This window comes from Lagopus leucura, unplaced genomic scaffold (genome assembly GCF_019238085.1).
Source record: "Lagopus leucura isolate 7727_CA_CO unplaced genomic scaffold, USGS_WTPT01 Super-Scaffold_100040, whole genome shotgun sequence".
NCBI lineage: Eukaryota > Metazoa > Chordata > Aves > Galliformes > Phasianidae > Lagopus > Lagopus leucura.
Window position 1 is genome coordinate 1573462 of NW_024962289.1, and position 22529 is coordinate 1595990.

The 22529-nt window shown below is 55.0% G+C and overlaps 1 protein-coding gene across 4 annotated transcripts in view; it reads right to left on the bottom strand.

Annotated features, from left to right (window-relative positions):
- SEPTIN9 (septin 9) overlaps positions 1–22529 on the bottom strand; it is a 95373-nt gene that overhangs the window by 3813 nt on the left and 69031 nt on the right. For all 4 annotated transcript variants that reach the window (XM_042883823.1, XM_042883821.1, XM_042883822.1 and 1 more), the window contains 5 exons: positions 7770–7964; positions 6223–6351; positions 5815–5896; positions 5179–5316; positions 650–767 (listed from right to left, as the gene is read on the bottom strand). In XM_042883823.1, coding sequence (XP_042739757.1) covers positions 650–767; positions 5179–5316; positions 5815–5896; positions 6223–6351; positions 7770–7964 — 662 coding nt within the window. The remainder of the gene's footprint in view (positions 1–649; positions 768–5178; positions 5317–5814; positions 5897–6222; positions 6352–7769; positions 7965–22529) is intronic.

Here is a 22529-nt window from a genome sequence, read left to right on the forward strand (position 1 = left end):
TCCCATCCCATCCCATCCCATCCCATCCCATCCCATCCCATCCCATCAGCTCAGCTCATACCAGGGCACAGCAATGCCCAGCAGTCAAACACTGATATTTTGGCTGGTCCTCCAGACCCAGCAATTGCCTCTGTGCCCTACAGCCCTCAGCCATTCCCTGCACTACACCAGGATATTTGGGCCATGTGCAGTTCCGTATGCACGCAGAGGAAAGCACGCACGCTTCTCCTGTGCACTCAGACAGCCCCTCCTCAGCTCCCCACCAACAGAATCAAGGGGATTTCATGCCTTGCTTCCCCACAGATGTGGCCCAGCTGAGCTGAGCAGACACACACATTTGTGCCCAGTTGCTGCTGAGCGCATGGTGCCACCCAGGAAGGCTTTTACAGCTTCTACATGCACCACCGTCAGCGTCCCAAAATACAACAAACCAGCCTGAAAATAACAACAGCAGCAACAAAGGAGGCAGGAGAAACTGGCCCAGAGGCCACGAGCTCAGAACTTATCCCGCACTGACAAAATTCCAAGAGAAACACAAAGAGTGAAGGCCGTTCCCTGCGCACAGGATCGCTCAGCGCTTCGGCTGAGGAATGCTGGGCTGGCAGCCCAGTGCTCAGCTCCCAACCTGCGCAGCCTCCTGGCCCCTCACCCGCTGCTTGAAGTAGTCCCTCTCCTCCAGTGTCAGTGTGTCGGCTTTGGCGATCACGGGGACGATGTTGACCACTTTGCTCAGGCGTTTCATGAACTCGATGTCCAGCGGTCGGAGCCTGAAAAACACAGTGGAGGGATGAGGGACTCAACATGGGGCCGTGCAATCTCCCAGCAGAGAGACAAATTTCTACGGTGGAAGTGTCAGAAGAGCAAAGTCGAAGTGATTGCATAACCTCAGCACTCCTTGGGAAATCCATCCCTCATGGGTGCGTAATTGGTGCCACGCAGGCACCCGGCCCTGACCCTGCCTCTGCTCCTCACTCCTCCCAGGAGATGTTCTTATCACTGGGGGTTGGATGCAGCTGTACAGCTCAGGGACACCTCTGTTTGCTCTGGGGCAAATGCCACAGCTTGATCTCACGAGGTACAATAGAATCATCTAATTGTTAAGGTTGGAAATGACCTCCCAGAGCACCATGTCCAACCCCAGTCCACCTCCACCATGCCCACTGACCACATCTCTCAGTGCCACATCACCACAGTTCTTGAACATCTCCAGGGACAGTGACTCTACCAGCTCCCTGGGCAGCTGTGCCACTGCATCACCTCTCTTTCTGAGAGGAAATTTTTCCTGACATCCAACCTGAATTTCCCCTGGTGAAACTTGAGGCCATCACCTCTCATCCTACCACAGCTACCTGGGAGCAGAGGCCAACCCCCACCTCACCACAACCTCCTGTCAGGGAGCTGTAGAGAGGTTTCCCCTGAGCCTCTTCTTCTCCAGGTTGAACCAGCCCAGTTCCCTCAGCTGCTGCCCATAGGAAATGTGCTCCACACCGTTCACAGCTCTGCTGCCCTTCTCTGGATGTGCTCTGGCTCCTCAATGTCTTTCCAGCACCTGACCTCAGCAGCAGCAAGACATCCCAATGCTCACATCCTCACAGCCCCATGGCGACACAGCCTCAGCCTGGCAGGCCTTGGTGAAACCCTGTTTCACAGACCAGAGGCCCTCATAACCAGGAACCCACAAGAGCAGGATGGAGCTGTGTGGGGCAACATGGAGCCAAGCCAAGCACCCAGAGATGGGGAGAACACTGTCAAGACAGCAGCTACTGCCAACACATCCAAACAAGTATCTGTGAGCCCTACAAAGGGCTCAGAACCCTCCAGAGCCCCTGCATGGCTCCTGCAAACCCAGCAAAAGCCTTGCAAGCACACAGGGAAAGAAACCGTTTATGCCCCACGTCTATCCCTCGCGGCCATCCAGCAGCATCACAAAGTCCATAGAGAGCTGCTCAGCTGCACCATGCCACTCCTGTGATCCTAAAACCACAGCTCAGGGCTACCCTCATGCATAGATCCCAGCTGTACCCTGCCCAAACCCCTTCTCCTCCCAGGAAGGTCTGGTCACACCCTGCATGGAGCTGCTCCCCAACCCCACCACAGCTCAGTACCAGCAGTGTGAATACAAACCAGTTCCCAGCATAAGCTCAGGAGCCACAGATCACTATGGGCCCCAGAAAAGAAAGGAGTTTGGCTATTTTGAAAAAAAAAAGAAAGGAAGAAAGAAAAAAACACAAGGAAACCCCCATGGACACATCTAAGCAGACTGCTGCTGGCAAACATTGTTTGGAGCTCTGCATAATGTATTTCCCAGACCTCCAAGGAAGCAATGCGCTTACGTTCCTTTCCCAGCAGAATGCTTTCCCCTCCTTTCTCTTTGCTGTTTTTCAAACAGTTTTTCCCCTTTAAAAGCCTCTTCCCCACTGAGGCTGTGTTCCTGCCTCTTTCATCAGAGCACAGCCTGGGATGCGCACGCAGCCGATGGATTCACAGCCCACCAGACATGTGAGATTCAGCCCAGCAGACCCCTCAGCCCTCCCCGGTACCAGATGAGGAGCTGAGGCTGTTCCCAAGGCACAGCTCACACGCAGAGCAGTGATGCTAAATGGAAGCAGAGGGGACAGCTGTGGCACCATGGGGCAGCTCCCAGGATGCAGTAGAGCAAAGTTCCCCAGTGTTTCCTCTGTGCACATCACATCCATGGGCTGAGCTGCTGCAAACCCCCCAGCCACAATTTTTAGGGAACGCTCAAACCTCAAATATTTAAAAGCAAGTGATGCTGGAAGTCATTGTTACTCATCTGAAGACAACAAAGGAGAATGAAGGGCTTAAGGGGGTGATGAAAGAAGAGAACCTGATTTGAACATCTACTAATTAACGCTGCACAGACCCACGAAGACAAGGGCAAGGTCACGATGGGGCAAGCCCAGATCTAATTCCTGCCAAACTCCTGCTGCACAGCACCACCCAGCAATGCTGGCTGTCCCCCACCCCCTCTTGCTACGGTGCCGGAGACAGCAGAGTGCCTCTAAATACCTTTGTGGTAAAAACAACCCACTGAGAGCCGCAGCCATTTCCTTTCTGTTGTGCCCCAGATCAAACCACCAGCAGGAAGCTGAGCTGTGCATGTAGCCATCTCACAGCACCCAGCACCCCGATGAGGGGCCCAATCGTGGCTGCAGGGTGTCTATCTCTCAACACGTGGCTCTGGCACACACACAGAGCAGGGCTGCTGGGGCTGGGCAGTGGTTCAGAGCTACGTTTCCAAGCCGGGTGGTGCTTCACAGGGGTCACAGCTGAGAAATTTATTGGGTGGCAAAGATTGCGGCTTGTGCGGCTGCAGCCAGAAGCCCTGCCAGCAGGTTACTTAGCCTGTGCTAACATGGTTTTACGGGAGTGTTACAAGAAGGACAGGGTGTGTGCGAGCTAGATGGGTTGCAAATCCTGCCCTGACCTCCCTAGGAAGGGAAAATTCTCCCTGGATTAACCCTTGAGCAGAATGGTAGGAGGCATGAGCCTGTGCTAAGAGTGGTTTGTGAGCCCTTGCACTGCACACTGAGCACAGAGCCCTGATGCCAGCGCTGCAGCATGGGCACAGTGGGGTACCAGGCACCACAACTTGGACTTCAAAGGGGAGCAGAAGGGAAACCCAATGCTTGCTCATTGCTTTCTCCAAAAGCTTATTTCCCACAGCCTTCTTGCACTCCATGGGGTTTGCCCCCCTTTCTGCAGGCAACAGCGTCAATTGCTCTCAGCCTTGCTGTCCCCAGGCAGGAGGGGATGTGAGCCGATGCTGGGGGTGGCACAGGGCAGGGCTGTTAGCACTGCAGCAAGGGCTGTGCACAGCTCAGCAACACCATCCTCCAACGGCCGGGCTAGCTGATATTGGAAACACATGTTTGCTGGAGAGAAAGAAGAAAGGCAGCTGAACCTCCAGCAATTACTGCTAGCCAGCAGTGAGAGAAACCAGAACGCTCCGAGGGGCTCCGGCAGGGGACGGGGTGAAGCAAGCTCCACAGGGTGCTATGTGGGAAGCAGAGCCTGCAGCAGCCCCAAATCTCCCATCCACATCTGCTGCATGCTGTGCTCCCATGTTCACAGATGTGCAAGGGTTAAAATGCCCAAAGTGATGAGAAAAAGACAAAGCACAGCTCATGCTGCAATACCCCGACCCGGTTTGCTAATAGGTCCAAAGATGAGCAGCACCCACAGCCAAATGGCCCAACACATCATCCCCTCCTACATTTCCACTTCATCAGGGTGTAAAGGAAGAGTCCAAGCCCAGAGGGAGGCTCCTGCTCCCTCTCAGAGGCTGTGAGGTCCCTGCACACGCTGTGCCTATTATACAAGAAGAGCATAGCTGCCCCATGCAGTCATTGTATTCCACTGAAAAGTGCATTTTTTGTCTGCCCACCAACAGAAGCAAAACAAAACCTTTTTTTTCTTTTTCTGTTGGAATACATCTCTCCGTGATGAAGAGGAAAAGGCTGACATGAATACAGTGCTGGTGGTTTGAGTTTACTTCTGAAATCAGACACAAAAATTCCCCATGCAGACAAAGCCAGAAGTGGAAGGAATTGACTCAAATCAAAAGGAAGCCCGGGTCTCACTTCATGCTGAGATGCTTCGAGTTGTGGCTTTCAGAACACCACAAGTGCCCCAGATTCTCAGTAAAGGCTCTGTGTCTTTAAAACAGAAAAGCAGGAGTTGGAGATGGAGCCCTTTGATGCTGTTATTTGAGAAGTGCCAGAGACAGGAGAGCTCTGCACAGAGTAAACTGCATCCCATGTGCAGACTAATCAAACAACCACAGAATGCCCTAAAAGGGTTATGATGTTGGCTCCCTCGGTAAGGCAGCACTTACAAAGGTGGGGGAGCAGAAAAGCAAGTTCTCCTGTTTGCAGAGGCAATCATCCCATCCAAAAGCTCGCTGCCTGATGCCCACCCTCAGCTGAACAAAGGTGATCAAAGCAAACCTGAATGAAAGCTTTCATGGCCTCGGGAGAACACACCCCATCCTCCTTGGCTAAAGCAACTCCAGGTGCTCATGGATGACTCTGAGCTCCTCCAAACCCTTTGACAGACCTCCATCTTTGGGGATGGGCTGCCCTAAGCACTTGAGACGTGGGACCAGAGGCACAGAGGGGAGCACAGAGGGGCTGGAGCCCAGGGGTGTGTACGTACGAGTGGCCGGTGGCGGGGATGAAGTATATACAGCAGTGCACCCGGGTGTCAGGGATCCTCTTCTTGCGGTTGATGTTGATCTCCTCCTGCAGGTACTTCTCATACTGGTCGTTGATGAACTTCATGATGGGCTGCCAGCTGCAGAGGCACAGACATGTGAGGTTGGGGTGTGAGAGGGACCCTGAGCCGTCCTGCTTCCTGAAAGCACCATCTATAGGGAGAGGGAGCGCAGGACAGCAGAGAGGTGTCCAAAAAGCCCCCATCCTCCCTATCCCAGTGGCACCACACAGGGACTCAGGCACTCTGCATGCACACAACTCTGCCCAGCCAGCACCACATCCCACACAGACCCCAGCTGTCCCAAGGACATGTGGCAGGGCTCTGGGCCACATGAGCAGGGTCTGGGGACCGGCTGTGCTGGCATACAGCTGCTCCTGGCACCAAACAAAGCCTGTTTCATGCCACAATCAGCAGGATGTTTACGGGTCCACTTCGGTGCCAGGGAGCACCCACTCTGCTCTGCTCTTCATAGGGCACGGGGAGCACAGGACCACTGCCCAGCCCCCAGCACCAAAGCAGGATGCCCCAGCATCAGGTGCCTTCTCCCTGCAGCAGCCTCGTGCCCAGGCAGCTCACCAGTTCTCGTTGTTGATGTGGTCTCCAAAGCCAGGGGTGTCAATGACCGTCAGCTTCATGCGAACCCCTTTCTCTTCAATCTCTGAAATGGAGAGGAAAGCGGACAGGGTGAGCCAAGCGTGCTCAGCTTCCCGTTACAGCTTTGAGCAGGCACAAACCAGCCCTCCAAGGGGATGCAGCACTGCCTTTGCCCTGTATGCAGTTCCCCCAGCTGCCACCTTGCTTGTTCCCTTCTATCATAATTAAGTCAGTGCTGGAGGATAAGAGGAAAAGATGTGCTTTCCCAGCTCATTGAGCATCTCTGGATGCTCCACACCCATTTGGGCAGATGAGAGCAGAGATTCAGCAGGACGCAAGACACAGTAGGACCGAAAGCCAAAGCACCAGCTGGGATATGTGGAGCCTCACCGTGAGTGATGGATTTGATCTCAATGGTCTTGGGGATCCGCTCTTCAGAAGTTGGCTGTACAGATTTCCGGCTGATTTTGGATTTGAAGAGGGTGTTGATTAATGTGGATTTCCCCAAGCCGCTCTGACCTGGAAAGCAGCAGGACAAACCATCGTCAGCACTGTGACATTTCCGGGTTATTTTTGCAGGGGACAGCAGATGAGAAGCTGCCAGGACACAGCCTGCACAGAGCTTGTGACAGGGCAGTGTTACTGGGGCAAAGCACTTCCTTGCACCGCTGTGTGTAGGGGAAAGCAGGGGGAGGACAGCAGTGTGGTCACATACAAAGCTCCTTCCTCTGCACGTGGCTTCTTGAACCACCACACACTCCCACATCCTCCCCCAGCAGTTCTGTGAGCCTTTAGCAGGACTGGCATCCCAGCAGTGGCAACGCCAACACCTCAGGCTTCTGCATCCACTGCGAGCTGCAATGCAGTACAGCACAGCACACACTGCTCACCAGCAGCCAACACCACTGGGTTGCAGAGGGGATATGTGATAGTCTGGTCCAGGTGCTCCTGCACCAGCTTCAGCCAAGCACCCCTGGGCCTCCCATGGGCACAGCTCCTCCTGCACCCCTCCCCATGCCTGTAGGGAGGGATGCAGCTCAGTTTATCCATGCTGCTATGAAATCCCCAGCCTGTAAACAGCTCTCTGGAGCCTGCCAAGGGAGGAACAATGTTTTCCAGCCACACTACAGCAAAGGCTTCCCTACCACACACAGAGTGCTGCCAAAGCAGAGCCCTTCTGATGAGCCCCCGGCATCTGCTGGGAGTGCAGGGGGAAGCCTGGAGCCACTCAGCTAGGTTCACACAGAAAAACGTCACAAGAACCTGCACCAACTGGTTCTGAAGTGAGAGTGTTTGCAGTGACCTCCCAGCCCACATCCCAGGCTGCCCTGAGAAGCTGTGGGTGTCTCATCCCTGGAGGTGCTCAAGGCCACATTGGGTCAGCAACTCTGCTCATGCTACGAGCATGATTGAGCATGCATGAGCTATGATTGAGACTAGATGATCTTTGAGGTCACACTATCACAGAAACACAGATAGGAATTGAAAGGGACCTCTGGGGACCATCTAATTCAACCCCCTGCTACAGCAAGTTCTCTAAAGTAGGTTGCAAACAACCCAACAGTACGTCCCTTGCAACCAAGCCGTTCTATGATTCATTCTATGATTCTGTGTTTTGCTGCCAAACCAGTGCAGGGCTGTCACTCTCTGCAAGGCTACAGAAACACCTGACACCTCTGAGGTGCTCCCAGGGGGAGTGATGCACCCCAACACAGCACTGGGATCCTGGCAATTGCCAGGCTGTGTCCCATCCTGGCCATAATGACTGCTGAATTTGACCAGCACTTTGCAAACAGCACTCTTCCGTGTCAGAGACAGCGACATGGAGCTGAACTGCTGTTCCCAAGGGGTGGACAGAAAGGACAAACATTGTCACAGAATAAAACAAACAGCCCGTGGAGCACGCTGCAGGCAGCTGGCCCGCAGGGAGCACTCACCCACAACCATGATGTTGAACTCGAAGCCTTGCTTCATGGCTTTCCGTCTCATCTGCTCCAGGATGGCATCGATCCCCACGTAGCCAAAGTCTGCAGCTGGTCTGTCCGGCCGTGCCGGTGCCGCCTGCTTGGGGCCAGCATCACGCACAGCGTCCGTCATGCCGGGCACAGGGCTGGGAATGGCCTCTGGACCTGGGGGGCAAAGGGAGAATGGTCAGAAGGGCTGAGCAGTTTGGGGCATTTGGGGGCTGAGAGAGCAGCGCGCAGCATCTTTGCCTGGAATTACCTCGAATTTGGGCTTGCATTTCTTAACCTACTGCATGCACTTCAATCCCTGCCCACATTACCAAGCCTATGAAGCACAGCACAAGGATGCAGCCCAACTCTCTGGAACCTGCTCCACGGGCAGAGCCCTGCCAGGTCCCACCAGATCCCAGTGCATTGCTTTGAGCCAAACCCAGCACTGAGGAAGCCCTCAGCACAAGCGCAGAGCCAGCCCACTGACAGGTGGAGAACAACACATCCATATCTAAATGGGTTGCACCAGAGAGCACCCACACAGTAATAGGGCTGTCACAGTACTGCTCTAGTTCTTTTGTTATCTGTCACAGGAAAAGCAAAGCCTTTGACTTGCCCAAAAAGCAGGGCACTTAGCTCAGTGCAGAGCATGCACATTACCAAAGCACGTCAGCACCGCACTGCAAAGAAGGCACATGTCTCTGGAGGATGACAGAGAAACAAATACAAATCCATAGTCTCATTTAACATCTTCATACAAAAAGTCAGAGCCCCATCTCCTCTGGGATCCACAGATGGGAAGCAGAACCACCAGGAAGGCACTACGAGGTGATGCATCCCCAGCACAAAGTGTGCACAAGCAGGATGAGCACCCACATCCCTGCATCCAAGCCAAATTGATTTACTTTCTTTAAGCTTCTTGCAAAGGTCCTCATCCTCACTCATTAAAACAGGAATAGGGACCTCAGCTCCTATCCTCACGTAGGCCTCACCCCACTGTTATTTCTGGCTCTGATGAGGAGCTGCATGCTTTCCTCTGCAGCTGGGACAGAGGGGCTTCCTCCAAAGCAAGCCCCGGCCCTTTGGGGCAGTAGTATTCATGTCTTGCAAGCACTCCACTCCTTTAACACTAAGCATGAATAAAAAATAAAAACAAACTCAACACCAATTGCCAACACTGCTGTGCTCTGAGCACTTTTTTTCCACCTCCAGCCCCGCTGGAGAACAACAAAGCAGCTGACACACATGGCAACAATCTGCTCCTCCATCCAGCCCTGCACCAGGCAGTTGGGCTCCAGCACAGCTGGCAGCACACTGCAGGCTGCTCCCAGAACAGATTGTGAATCCAGCATGCCAAAGGTCCTTCCATAGGTCCTGAGTTGGCATTGTTTCAAAGTGGTAAGACCAAAAGTGGAAAAAATCCCTACATACCACTAAAAAATAAATCACGTGGAAAGTATGCTGCCACCAGAAGCACAGGGTTGTGCAACTGCTCAGCACTGTGCTCCGGGAGCAGAACGGTAGGGTAACACACAGAGAGCCTTGAGCGCTCTGGTCCTGCAGGACAGGATGCAGCCTGGGGGCTGGCAGAGGAATTAAGCGACTCATAGAATCATTAAGGTTGGAAAAGACCTCTCATCTCACCAACTGCAACCATCAGCCCAACCCCACCGTGCACACTGACCACATCCCTCAGTGCCACATCTCCACAGTTCTGGAACACCTCCAGGGCCGATGACCCACCCTACCCTCCGGGCAGCTGTGCCAATGCATCACTGCTCTTTCTGTGGAGCATCCTACAGCCACGGGTGTGCACGGAGCCTTGCTACCATGCAGTTTGCAGAAGGTGCTGCGCCCTCCCTGAGCGCACAGCTGGGACGTGCACACAAACCTTGCCCCAACCCCACGCAGGCGCTACGTGCCGCCGTGCAGCGCTCTGCTCCAATGCACAGCAGAGGGCTCGTGACTCACCAGCTCACAGTGAGACAAAAGCCACTAAAGGATGCACATCACGTGTGCCTGTTTGCCACGCTGCCACCACCAAGGTGCACGCGGCCAACGCTGTTGCAGCTGGCCAAAAGGAAAAAGTAAGTGAAAGGCCAAGCTATCCCAGCATCTGGTTCCCGTTTGGGGAGAAGATAAATAAACATGTTGCAACTCGGAGGCTCTGCAGGACAACAGGGATGCACAGACACGAACTGCCTGGAGAATTCCCCCGGGGGAATGTTGCAACCCACGCTCTCGCTTTCTTTCCTTTCAGCTTCCCACCGAGGCAAAGCTCCTGGGAAGAGCAGATCTGTTCCTAACAAGAACCTGAGCATCCAGTCAGCTCCAAAGGGGCTGCGCCAGACCCACCTGAAGAGAAGTGTTCAGAAACACACAGTGCTATCAGGAACGCCTGAGTGCCACTGAGCCCCCAGCAGCAATCAGACCTCAACCACCACTGCTTCTCTGTAGCACAGCTGCCTCCTGGGGAAGCATGGGTCCTGCTCGCTCTGCTGATGCCCATGGGTAAACAAACATGAGGTGCGTGGGAACTTCTGCACAAACGTCCTCTCTGCTGGGGAAATCCCCTCCACGTGGGTACTGGAGATGCAGAGTGTGCAGAACACCAGCACAAACCAGCCCACAGCTCCAGGGTGACTTCGGACAGCTGCTCTCAAGTCTATTTTGCCAAAGGCTCTGGGCTGTTGCACCATAATTAACGCGCATCACACGCGAGCCAAATCCAACATCTGTGCAGCAGCCGCTGAGAAGCACCCCCAGGGCAAAGGGCTGCAGTGAGAGGGTCCCTCTGCAAAAAGCCTTTGGGGAAGCAATGCTGGGAACTGCCAGTGAGGATGAGAGAGGGCATCCAACTGCTCTGGGCTGCAGATGTTGTTCCAGGCATCCCAAGCAGCAGCACCCAGCAAACAAGGATGCTGCACAGAGGTTTCTAGACTGGGGATAGCTCCCTTTCCTCCGTGCTAGGCTGGAAACACCGCAGGCTGCCAGGTCAGTTGGATGGGTTAGCATAGCCAGTTGGATAGCCAACGGCTGTATATCAGTCAGCTGAGGGCGTGAAAACATCACAGCTTCCAGGCAGCTGAGCATCCACAGATGTTTCAAGAGAGTCGTGCAGCCCAACCAACCTTCCAGTGATGTGGAGCAACAATCCTCCAGAATTATGGCTGCTGGGTGTAACAGAGACATTTTTAGAAGCAAGGAGTGAATTTATAGCTCCCAGCCAGTCCCAGCAGATGGGCAGGACCGCAGCACTCACTGCCCAGGGGGCTTTTCTACCTCACACGCCAAACTCCCAATGCTTTGGCAACTTTGGAGCATTGGGGAACAGCAGTTCTACAGGAGCCACGGAGCAAGGCAACGCTTCCACTGACCTGCCCTAGGCACCGTGCTCTCTCAAGCCAAGGTGAGTGCATCCACTTGGCTCAAGCTACCATGATGAAGATGAGGGGAAGCCAAGCCCACCTGGGCAAGGCAAACCTGCTGTCCCTCTGCATCCCTGACACGATACACAGAAGCGGATGCAGCCTATGCAGCACACTGCAAAACCATTTTGTTTTTGGAGAGAACAGCAGGAGACAGGCAGCAGAGACAGGCTGGACGCAGAGCTGCAGACCTATCATAGCATAGGGATTGCCCACAGCCCATCTGTGGTGGCTCAGGCACACAGCTACAGGATCACAAGGCACAGCATTCCCCACAGCCCCCAAAATTCAGTCCCCATGTGCACAGCTCCCACAAATACATCTCGCACAGCAGAGGCAGGCGGTGCCCAGGGGACACTGCTGCTATTTGATTGCAGCCACCCGAGCCGGGCTGGCACAGCCATGCCTTGAGCTGTGGCCATCTGCTCCGTGCCCTGGGCACCTGGTGACAGCATCAGGCTCACCACCAGCCTAGGGACATCAGTGCTGGGTGCCAGTTCCAGCCCTGGACAGGAGCTGGGTAATGCTGCGGCTCAGCCATGCGCTCGCCCTGGCAGCACAGTGCAGCACAGCCTTGTTTCTCCCACCACGTGAGGCCCACGCTGGGCTGACAGACAGGAAACCGTTCACAGAGACCTGCAGGGAGGAGCTGCAAGCTGGTGTCCTTTTTCCGTTCACGGGACAAACATAAAAAGGAAAGAAAAGGTCAGAAAGACCCCCAAGGCTTGCTCCAGCAGTCTCACCAAATTGAATGTAGGGCTATGGATTGGGAACCCCAGGCTCTATTGGGGTCCTGGAGGGGCACACCCTGTGTGCAGGGGGCATCCCGAGGCAGGCAAGCTCTGCAGGATGCTCACGTTTCCAACAGCCCCGTGGAAGCACACTGTGTGGGTCAGCACCAGCAGAAGGAATTTTGGTGGTACGCAAAGCTGCTGCGCCATGGCACCGGGGAGGGGACACCCCACAAGCCCCCTCCGGGTGATGCTGCTCAGGGACACGGAGCCCTTTAGACCCCCAGGGTGAAAAAAGGGATTTCTGGGTCCCCACATCCCCCTCGCTGAGTTCTGAGCCTTGTAACGGAGCAGAAGCAGAGAGCTGCTCGACCCACCGGCCAGGAGCGCTGCGGGATGCTCCCGGCTGCAGCCACGCAGCAACGAGTTCTCATGGGGAAATTTACGCCCTGGTCGGCCTTTTTTTCTTTCTTTTCTTTTCTTTTCTTTTCTTTTTTTTTTTTTTTTTCTTTTTTTTTTTTTTTTCTTCCTTTTTTTCTCCTTTTCTTTCCTTCTTTTTCACAAAGACCGATTGTATTCGGACGCCCCAGAGCACCGCGTTTCGGGACCAAGCTGAGCACGGCGGGTGCGGACTTTCCCCTCCCACTCGCAGCCCGGCTCCCGCCGCTCTCCATCCCGAACAATGCCAGCAGCACCGGCACGGGGAGGGTGGGAAGATGTCGAACAGCCGCTCTGCTCCCTCATGGAGCGAACCGGGGGCGGGCAGAGCCCTCCGGCCAACCTGGGCTGCCTGCCCCCCTCCATGACCACACCAGCGGTCCCCGGGGCCGCCCCGTTGGCAGCAGCGACTTCCTGGGGTTGCACCCCAAAAGGGGACCCGACCCCACCCCATCTCAGCCCAGCCCCGGCCCGCTCCCCCCGCCCGGTCACCGGCGACTCACCCGCGGCGGCGGCGGCGGCGGCTCCGGCAACGCGCGGTTCCCCGCCTCCTCCTCCTCCTCTTCCTCCTCCCCCTGCCCTCCTCCTCCTCCTTACCCTGCCCTCCTGCTGCTTCCTCCTCCCCCATCACCCTTCCTCCCCCGTTCCCCCTCCCCCACATCAACCTTCCTCCCCCATCACCCTTCCTCCTCCTCCCTCTCCCTCCACCGCCTCCCCTCGCCCCGGCCCCAACCATCCCTTAAAGGCTCCCACCTCCCTCTTCCCACCGAGTTCCGCCGGCTGCTCCCCATCGCTCAATCCCCCGTTATCCCAAATCACGGTCCCTACTCAGCCCCATACACTGTGGGCTCAGACCCGCACCCACCCAGCAGAGCCCCGCTCCTCTCAGACGCTTCGCTGCTCACCAAAACTTTATCTTTTGCTCTCGGGTATCCTGAAACTATCTCAGCAGATCCCAAACCCCATCATGCAGTGGGAGTAACGCTGCTTGCTTTGCAGCCAGGGAGCCGGAGAGCTTTCAGCCACTACCACATGGCCAGCGTGGGGCCAATGTGGTGACAATCAGCGGACAAGGCGGCTGCAAGATGCCCGACTCAGGGCAGCCCCAGCTCAGGCATCTACACCCTCAGGCTCAGTTGCTTTTTTAAGATCATGTCAGTGGAGCTCAACAAAGATGTTATCTGTCTCTGCGAGCTCTTCCTGCCCCATATCTTACACATCTCCCGTCTTACAGCAGCTCCAGCACCTCTCTAGCAGCAGTGCTGGAGCTGTGTTGCAGGAGGCAGTGAGGGGCACACACTCCCCTATAAACTGGGGTTCTGATACCCTGTGGTTTTAGGATGCGTGTCCAGAGGAGGGCCCAAAGATGGTTAAAGTGTCAAGTAGGGTCACACTTGCAGTCCTAGTATGTAAAAGGGCCCCATTTCACAGCACAGCCTCCCTGGGCCATCTACTGCCCATGAGCACCTGGTATGCCCTCATCCTTTCTTTTCCACCCCTAAAAGCATGCAGCAGCAGCATCATCAGATGCACCCCCCACCCTCCATGTCCAGAGACCTGCTACCAGCATCACGCCATCAGTATCCATGTCACCGTCTGTGTTACCCCACCACCATTCCTCACAGCCACCAATGCTGGCCCCTCTTCACTCCATCCTGCCCCAAACCCACAGGTCCTGCAGCCACTGGGCCTGGCTGGCGCTGCTCTGCTCCAGCAAAGTGCCACAAATAACAGCTTCGGAGAAACCTCCACCCTAACACCAAGGCAGGAAATCCAGCTTCAATCTGCTTACACTGCAGCTGTGCACAGCTTTCTGTTGGATTACACCACTTTTTTTTTTTTTTTTTTTATGACTTAAAAAAGCCTTAACCCCTATCAATGGGCATTAGGGTTTTAATCTCCCTAATCTCCAGGAAAATCCAATGTGGGATGCCAGGGGAGGGCTTGCCCAAGGAGCAGCTGGGGCTGTATGCAGGTCCCTGCACAGCCTTGGAAAGACAGGAACGGGATGCATGGCTGCAAACCACACTGCTTCCAGCGGGAAGGAGGATGCTCTCAGATACACGTGGGTTTTGCACAATGGCCACCCCCAGGATTTGTTATTCTAGGGGCACCTCTCCACTCCTGCACCAGGAGCTGGGTGTGCAGAACAGGCCCACGAGGAAGGAAGCAGCCTTATCCCTGCGCTGCAGATGAAGAGAGGAGGACCGCCCAGGGTCACATACAGCAGAGCCAAGAACTGCAGCCAAACCCCCGGCTCAGCTTCTAACCACAAAGTCATTGTTCCTCTCTTAAATAAAAAATTCTGGGTTAGGAGCAGTGCTGGTGAGGCCCTCTTGGTGTTGCAAGCGCTACCAAGGGATCTGAACAAACTGCAGCAAGTTTTGGGGCAAATCCCAACCATTGTCCTTCATCCTGCAGCAGAGAACCACCACGACTGCATGGCTCCATCCCACAGCCCCACTGGGCAGCAGACACCAAACCAACGGAGCACAGGGCGCAGCAATGTCCTTCCCTGCAGAAATGATGATGAAACATTTCCAGTTTCACCGCACCAATTCCCAGTTTGAAGCGCCGCAGCATAAGGGCTTAGGGAATTGTTTTTATGGCCCTAATAGTGCAGCAGTGCTGTCCACCCACATGGTCCCCGTGATTCGGATGGATGCTGCGGGCTCTCAACCACCTGGAAGTGCTGCCAGCTGTATTTATTCTAATCACAGATCAATAGCAGTGGGAAAAGCACAGCCAGTAACCTTGAGGAGCACCAGCAAACTCATTGTGACTGAGAAGGGACATGGCCACCCAGACCAGAAAACCGAAGTTGAGGTTATTAATGCTGAAAGATCCCTGCAGCCCACAGTGCCCAGTCTCCTGCGTGGGGCAATGCAGCTCTCCAGCCCCAAGGAAGGAAGGAAGGAAGGAAGGAAGGAAGGAAGGAAGGAAGGAAGGAAGGAAGGAAGGAAGGATCATTTTGCAGGCATGCAGCTGGCACCACGTCCTTGCCACGAGTCACCCCATGCTCCCAGTATCACCCCCAGCAGTGCCCTTCCCTCCTGCAGCTCGCTCACAGGCTGTGCTTGGGCAATCCATCATTTCCCAGTGGGGAATGGACTTTGCTAGAAGGTCGCTCCAGGGTCAGGAATGTTTGGAAAAAGCAGGAAAAAGAGATTTCTCCCAACATCCTCCTGCTTGCAGAGGGGCAATGGTTTGGCCATCAGTGTGCCAAGTGGGACAGAGTGCACTCAGCATCTTCAAGGACATTCTTCCCAGCCATGTGCTGTGTGACCAGGGATAAGTTCCCTTGCCAGGCTGTGTGCTTCCCCTTTTATTTCCCTTCAGAGGTAAAGAAGAAAGAATTTGGGGCACCCAAACCATGGAAAGAAGGAAACCTTTGCTCCGGCTCCACAGGGCTGGGGTCAGAAGGATAATTGGGTGCAGCTGCCTGCGACAGGGGGGCTGCATCTCTTTGCCATGGGGCAATTGCATCTTCACATTTAACAGAGCAATGGGAAAATGCAGGAGGCATCCACCACAGGCCGGCTGTCAGGAGCCTGCGAGCTGCTCTGGTGCCAGTTTGACTCAGTCCAGAGCTCCGATGGGGAAATCCCTGCTGTGCTCTTATCAGAGCTGCCTGATAACCGGTACTGGGTCCCCCACAGCACGGAGCTGCCCCAGCCACCTCTGCCTGTGCCAGAACAGGATGGGCCCTGCTGCTATTTGTCTTTCACAGAGATGTATATAAGCAGACCTGAGAGGAGCAATGCAGTTGGATTGTCTTCCAAGCACTGCCTAAAAAAAATACCAATCCCACAGACACAAGCCCTGGGTGTGCAGCAGGAGATGCTGATGGACAGCCCACTGTCTGTTCTTGGGGTCGGCCACCTCCACCACAGCCCAGCCTGGAGACACACAGCCAGCACCTAACTTCCTCAACTGCCTCCTGCCATCACACACCCCAGGAGAAGTCCCTGTTGCTTAGCAAAGCACCATTCATCCCTAGCTTTGTGTTGCCCCAGGATCAGAAAGGGTTAATGCACTGCAGCTGGGCCAGCAATGCCCAGGACAAAGAAAGGCTTCATGCCACGGAGTCCCCAGCGCAGAACAAGGGGCCTTAATCCGATTCCCAAAGAAAATGTGGCTTTTACAGACCTGCTTTTTTTGAATCCATGGCAAGTGGAAGCTGGGCGGGGGTGGGAAGGAGATTCACTTCTGTAGGGGTTTGAGGAGAAGGCGAGTTGCAGGAGGGCAGCAGTCCCCAAGCAGCGCCTGCACTGGGGGCACAGAGACACAGCCATCTTGGCCTGGCCATGGCCCTGAGCACCCCCAGACCTCAGCATCATTTTCACGTTATTTACCATGGAGCATCATTCCTGATGATGCACGCACACAGGCTGCTGGACCACAGCAGTGACCAACAGAGGAGCATTTCCAGCATCACCCAGCCTTCTCACCAAGACACTGCCAGGAGCAGACGGTGCTCCCATCCCAGAGATGCAAATCAGCCACCCCTACATTCACCCCCAGCACAGCAGGGCCAGCCACATCCCTGCAGTGAGCAGCACCTGCAGCCCAACCCCGCTGCCAGGGCTCACTGCTCCATGCTGCGCTGCTGCAGGGAGATGCTGTGTGCCACATGCTTTGGGCAGGCAGCCCTCAGGCTGTACTTTCAACATTAACTCTTTCAGCTGAATTGTTATGTTTCATAGCTGTGAGGTTCCATGTACCACTCACAAGCCCTGCAGCCACAAAGGTATTTTGCTCTCAGTACAAAAATCCATGCAACGTATCTACAAAAGCATCCACAGTTCCAAAGTTACTGGCTGCATAGTGTGCCATGTGCTCCAGGTGTATTTTTCTGTTCCTGCCATGGAGCTGTGAGCAAGGCACACATCCTGCATGGCTTCATGCCTGGATGCTGTGTCCCACAGCCTGGAATCATGTCTGCATGGGGTAATAGCACTTGTTGGTTCACATAACCACATGGAGCAGCTCGCTCACAATCAGGACACAGGAGCCAAAACTTGCCATGTGCTGTAAGAGGATGCTCCTTCCCTCCTACGCTCTGCACAAAACCTTCCCTGAGGCAGTAATAGCAAATCCAGCACAACGGTGCTCAGTGGGGGCTGGATGTCTGCAGGCTCCAAAGAGGGGCGAGCTGCAGTGACCTCCATGTGGGGAAAGGCAGCCACAGGCTGTCAGTGCCCTCTGGCCCCGACCAGCTGCACACAGGGTTCAGTGTGCTGCAAAGGCTGTGCACACAGTGACAATGGCCCTGTTGGAGGCAGCTGGGGCAGAAAGCGCCTTCACAGATCCAGGGATGGAATCAGCCCCAGTGTGTCCAGCCCAGATGCTTCCTCCCTGGTGCTGTATGGATTTAGACAAGGGATGGGTTTAGAAAGGAAGCACAAAGCACTTCCCATCTGAGGGCACAGTAAAACCCCAAACTGCTGCGTGTGAAGATGCTGGGTGACAACATGTCCTTGGGGTACAGCAGAAAAGGTGCAATTCCTGTTGGCACTCAGCACACAGCTTCAGTTAGAAGCCTGCTGTGCCCAGCCCCCTGCCCAGAAATCTGAGCCTGAGCACTCCCCTTGTGCAGCTCCAACAAGCAGAGCAAGCTGCTGCTCTCCCACGACCATTGTGCAAGCAGCTGTCCCGAGTGGCAGGAGAAGAATAAGGAGCTGTTGTTAAAATATTAACAAACAAAAACAGAAAGGAGGAAAAGCATCCCCTCCTCCCTGGCTCTGACAATTCTCATCACCACAGCACTCTCAAAAGGCAGAGCACAAGGCACTGATGAGCTCCACAGAGCCAGCAGCAATCCCAACCCCACCAAGCGATGCTGCATCAGCCCCTTCCTTCCCACTGCCCACATGGACACAGATCTGACTCACCCGGGCTGGGGCAGGGCTCTCAACCTTAGTGCAGACCCTTCTGTTGGGAGCCCAGCTTGGCACCACCAGCACCTTTGTGCTGCGGGGCTGTGGGATCCTGGGCACAGCATGGGATCTCAGCCAGATTGGAGCTGGGACCTAGAGGTATTGGTGCTGCAAAAGGAGCCCCCATTGGGCTGGTATCCCTTGCACCATGCCCAGACTGCTACAGCCCCACGTCGCCCCTATTGCCCCGCTGTGATTCCCTTCTGCTGCCTTCCGTCCCCATGGCAAAACCCAAGCAGGGAGCACAGCTCCAAAACATGGGCAGGAGCAGCCTGGTGCCCACACAGAGCACACGCAGCCTTCCACCCTGAAAAGCCTCAATGCAGGCCCTGACAAAGCTCTTTCCCATGCTGCTGCCTGCGTTATGCCCATGGTATTTTCCCTCACTTCCCACCCCCGCTCAGCTCAGCACTGCTCTCTCCATGCCCTTTCACTTTGCTCCTCCCCTTATCCCAAGGGGATGCACAATCCCCATGTGCCGTGGATCCCTCAGCACAGCCCCTGGGTGCAGATTTCTGTTCCCTGAGGCTGGGACAGCTCAGGCATAGACTTACCCAGAAGGACCAGGGGGGGAGGACACGCACGGCCCGGGATGCTGCAATGTGGCTCCCAGCTGCCTTCCGCCTCTGGAGCACGTGGGCCCACTGCCCCCGCAGCTCCCAAACTTCTCCAAAGTTTTGCCTGACTCTCCCCAAGAAGGACACGCAGCTCAGCTTCCCCTCATCCTAACCACACACAAAAAAGCACTTGGCTTTCTCTCAGGGTAGCTAGTGTGGGGAAACCCTCCGACATCAAAGGCGGCAGCTGCCCCTCCTGCCCCATGCAGCCTCCCCCCAAAGCAGCCCCGTGGTTAAGGTGCTTGAGACATCATTTCCATCTTTTTCTGTCTTTTGTTTTGTTTTGTTTTTCCAACTCTGCCACACGCTTTTTGGGATACATGGGGCAAAGCTGAGCCATGCTCCCATTTCGGGTCATGGAGACACACTGTCAGTGCAGTCAGTGGCTGCTTCAGAGGAGTTTGGGGCTAAAAATGCTGCCCATGCCCTAACTTGAAAAGAAACCATGGCATGTCCTGGAGCACAGGGAGCAAACCTAAGTTACCCCAATAGTGAGCAGACTCACAGTAGCGTCAGCACAAACAGGCTTTGCAGCTCTGCCTCCAGCTGCCAAACTGCAACAACAGCATCTCCCCTTTATGCAGCACTGTGATAGCAGCAAGAAGGGCAAGGGAGGGCTGTGTGCCTCCTCCTGTAAGCAGCCAGTAGGATCCACCCAGCACCGTGCAGCCTGCATGGCACAGAGCACTGGGAAATAGCTGCAACCTTTGGTTAACGGGGGGGAGGTGGGAGGGCTCTGCTGCTCAGCGCTTGGCTGTGTTTATGCTGTGATTAATATCACCCCATGCACAGATACCAGATGTTCTCAGGGCAGGCTGGAGCGTATCCTACGTTACACCAAGACAGAATTTTTGGGCAACTTTCAGGGAGTGCTGAGGGCAGGAGCTAGCGGAGCACAGATTTTAGCAGATCCATATGAAGCCGTGCTTATCACACAGGCCAACATCCCGAGCTGGTTGTGATACCACAAGCTACACTTGCTGCAGTCAAAGCCTCATTACTTTTTTTGTCAATTACTCCAGTTCCAACTGGGAAAGTCTCAAATCCCAGTGCGTGGGCTGTGAGCACAGGGCTGGCTTCAGCTCTGCCTCATGCTGCTCCCCACTGCTCAGCACCAGGGAGGAACTGCTCACGTGGAGCCAGCCCTGTGGGCTCCCCATGGCCAAAGGGACACTGGGGGACAAGGGTGGTCAGGGGGAGCAGCCTCCAAAGCCCCCACTTCAGCTCCACAAAGCAGCTTCCCCATGCCTGGCTGTGACCAGGAGCACCGGGGTCACTGATGTGGGCGTCCTAATTAGTTGCAGAGGGGTTTGGGCTTGGAAATAACGCAGAAGCCAAGCCTGACTGCATTGGAAGTGGCCATCCCAGCTCCTTGCAGGCCACACACTGCCCTACATGCAGCTGACTTCAATCAGGGAGGTTTCTCCTCGCCAGATGCTGGGTACAAAGAGGTGGGATGCATCCGTCCATGCTCAGGAGCAGAGGATCGTGCCCATCCCACCCAGCGTTCCCCATACATAATGCCAAACTGATTACGTGACTGTGGACAGCTGCTATCACCACCAAGTTGCTCGTGGCAAACAAGTTAAACCAGAGGATAAGACAGTATCCAGGGCAGAAAACTACAGGAGAAGCTGTGCCTTCTGCCATTCCCCAAAGGTCCTCTGTGCCCTGAAAATCCCAAATGCGGGAATCCCAAGGAGGGAGAACCTCGTAGCATTCAGCTACAGAAAACAGCAATGACAAAGAGCATTCCTCCTCCCTCCAACCTCACTCACCACCTCCAACGCAGAGTCGGATGCTCACTGCAGCTGGGCAGAGCAGAGCGGGGTGCAGCGCAGTGACCGCAGGCACTGGGGATACCAAACCCCACGCCGTCACCCTTCTACTTGTGCTGAAGCTGTGAGAGCTGTCTGACACCTCACACTGCTCTGGCAGATGCTGCCAGAGCAGGAAGGAAGAGTGATGTGGGCAGGCTGCCGGAAAGCCCTTGTTATAAAGGAACCCCTGAGTGATGCTCGCTCTGTCTCTCCTCCAGCTTTTCTCACAATGGCATTGTGCTGTGTGTACAAAACCATCGCTGAATCGTAAATTAACACCCAGAAACCAAAAGTAAAAGACCTTTGTTACTCACTTCTTCGAGCAAAGGTTAAACCCAGCTAAATACATCAGTTTTTGTGGAAAGGAGGAGGGTTTGGCAGGCAGTGCAAGGAACAGGAACGTGGGAATTCCTCCTACGGTTTGGCAAAGCGCTCTTCCTTCTGCATGGGAGCCCTGTGGGGTCTGTTCAGCCTCCCTCCAAAAAAGCTCCTCGCCAGTGGCCACAGGATCTGCTGCTGCCCCTGGGCTGGCAGAGAGGCAGGACCAAGGCACACTGCCCAGAACTCTGCCAACCACAGGTGGCTGCTTGTGGAACATGTGATGGGCTCAATCACAATGTGAGCCCCACAGGGACATTTCCCAGTCCCTCTTTTTTATCTAGGGGCTTTAAGAAGAGCAGGGAAGAGCATGTGATGGGGGTCTTAAAATGCATGCCTAGCTTGCGTTTTGATTTTGGGGTATCTTTGCAGGTGCTTGGCTCTGCTACAGCTAACCCCCAGCTTTACAGCACCCACAAACCCAAGAGCAGCCCCTTCTTTCCGATCCAGTGGAAAGATATCCTTTCACAGGGTTTGTTCAGAACAGCTCTCCTACACACAAACCCATTGGACACCAAAGGTTCCCTCGAGCTCCATCTCCCTTTCACACACAGACCGGTGGTGGACACTTGCTACAGACATGGAGTTGGGGATGATCCACACTTGCAGCCCCCAGGCTCTCTTACAAGTACCTAATAAACAAAAGTAGCGCCCACTGCCTCGTGGCCCTCTCCCATAAGATCCCCAAACCTCACCTCCCCAAGGCCAGCCCCAAGCCTATGAAGCTCACCATCCTGCTGAGCCCCACAGCAACCTCCTATTCTTTCCTGGGACCCAGACCCTGCTGACCCTTCACATCCCTGAAGCACCCGCAGTACTCAGCCACCACTCAGCCACAGGGCGAAGCTGGACCGTTTATGGCCCAAAGGCAAAGCATCGTGGAGGGGCCCAAGAACAGACCCAGATCTGGAATTCGGGAGCGTTCAGGCATGCCTGGCGAGCAGCTCTGCCTCCCTGCAGTGAGGAGGGATGAGTGCTGCCCTCTGGCCCCTGTGCTGACTCTGCAGAGCATCTCCATGTGCTGCGTCCAAACCTTTCCCAGATGCTCCTGAGCCCCTTGCAGCACTGCAGCCCTGTGGAGCCATGGGAAGTGGGGCATGGAGGGGAAAGCCCTGGGGGAACTCCAGGGGTCAGCCAGAAAGAAGAAAAATAAATCAATGGTGCAGCAATTTACATAGCAATATTTCCTCCTTCCGGCAGCCCCGCATTCTCGCCGCAGCTGCTCAGCAGAATGCAGCAATGCCAAAGTGCCTCAATAGCTCCAAGAGTCTCCCATGGAAGGACATTTCCTCTCCTTTCAGTTCCCTACGGGAATCAACCCGGGGCTGCGGTGTGGGGAACTGCTTCAACTTCTTCCTCGAGGTTTTGCTTTGCATTATGCAAGAGTAGCA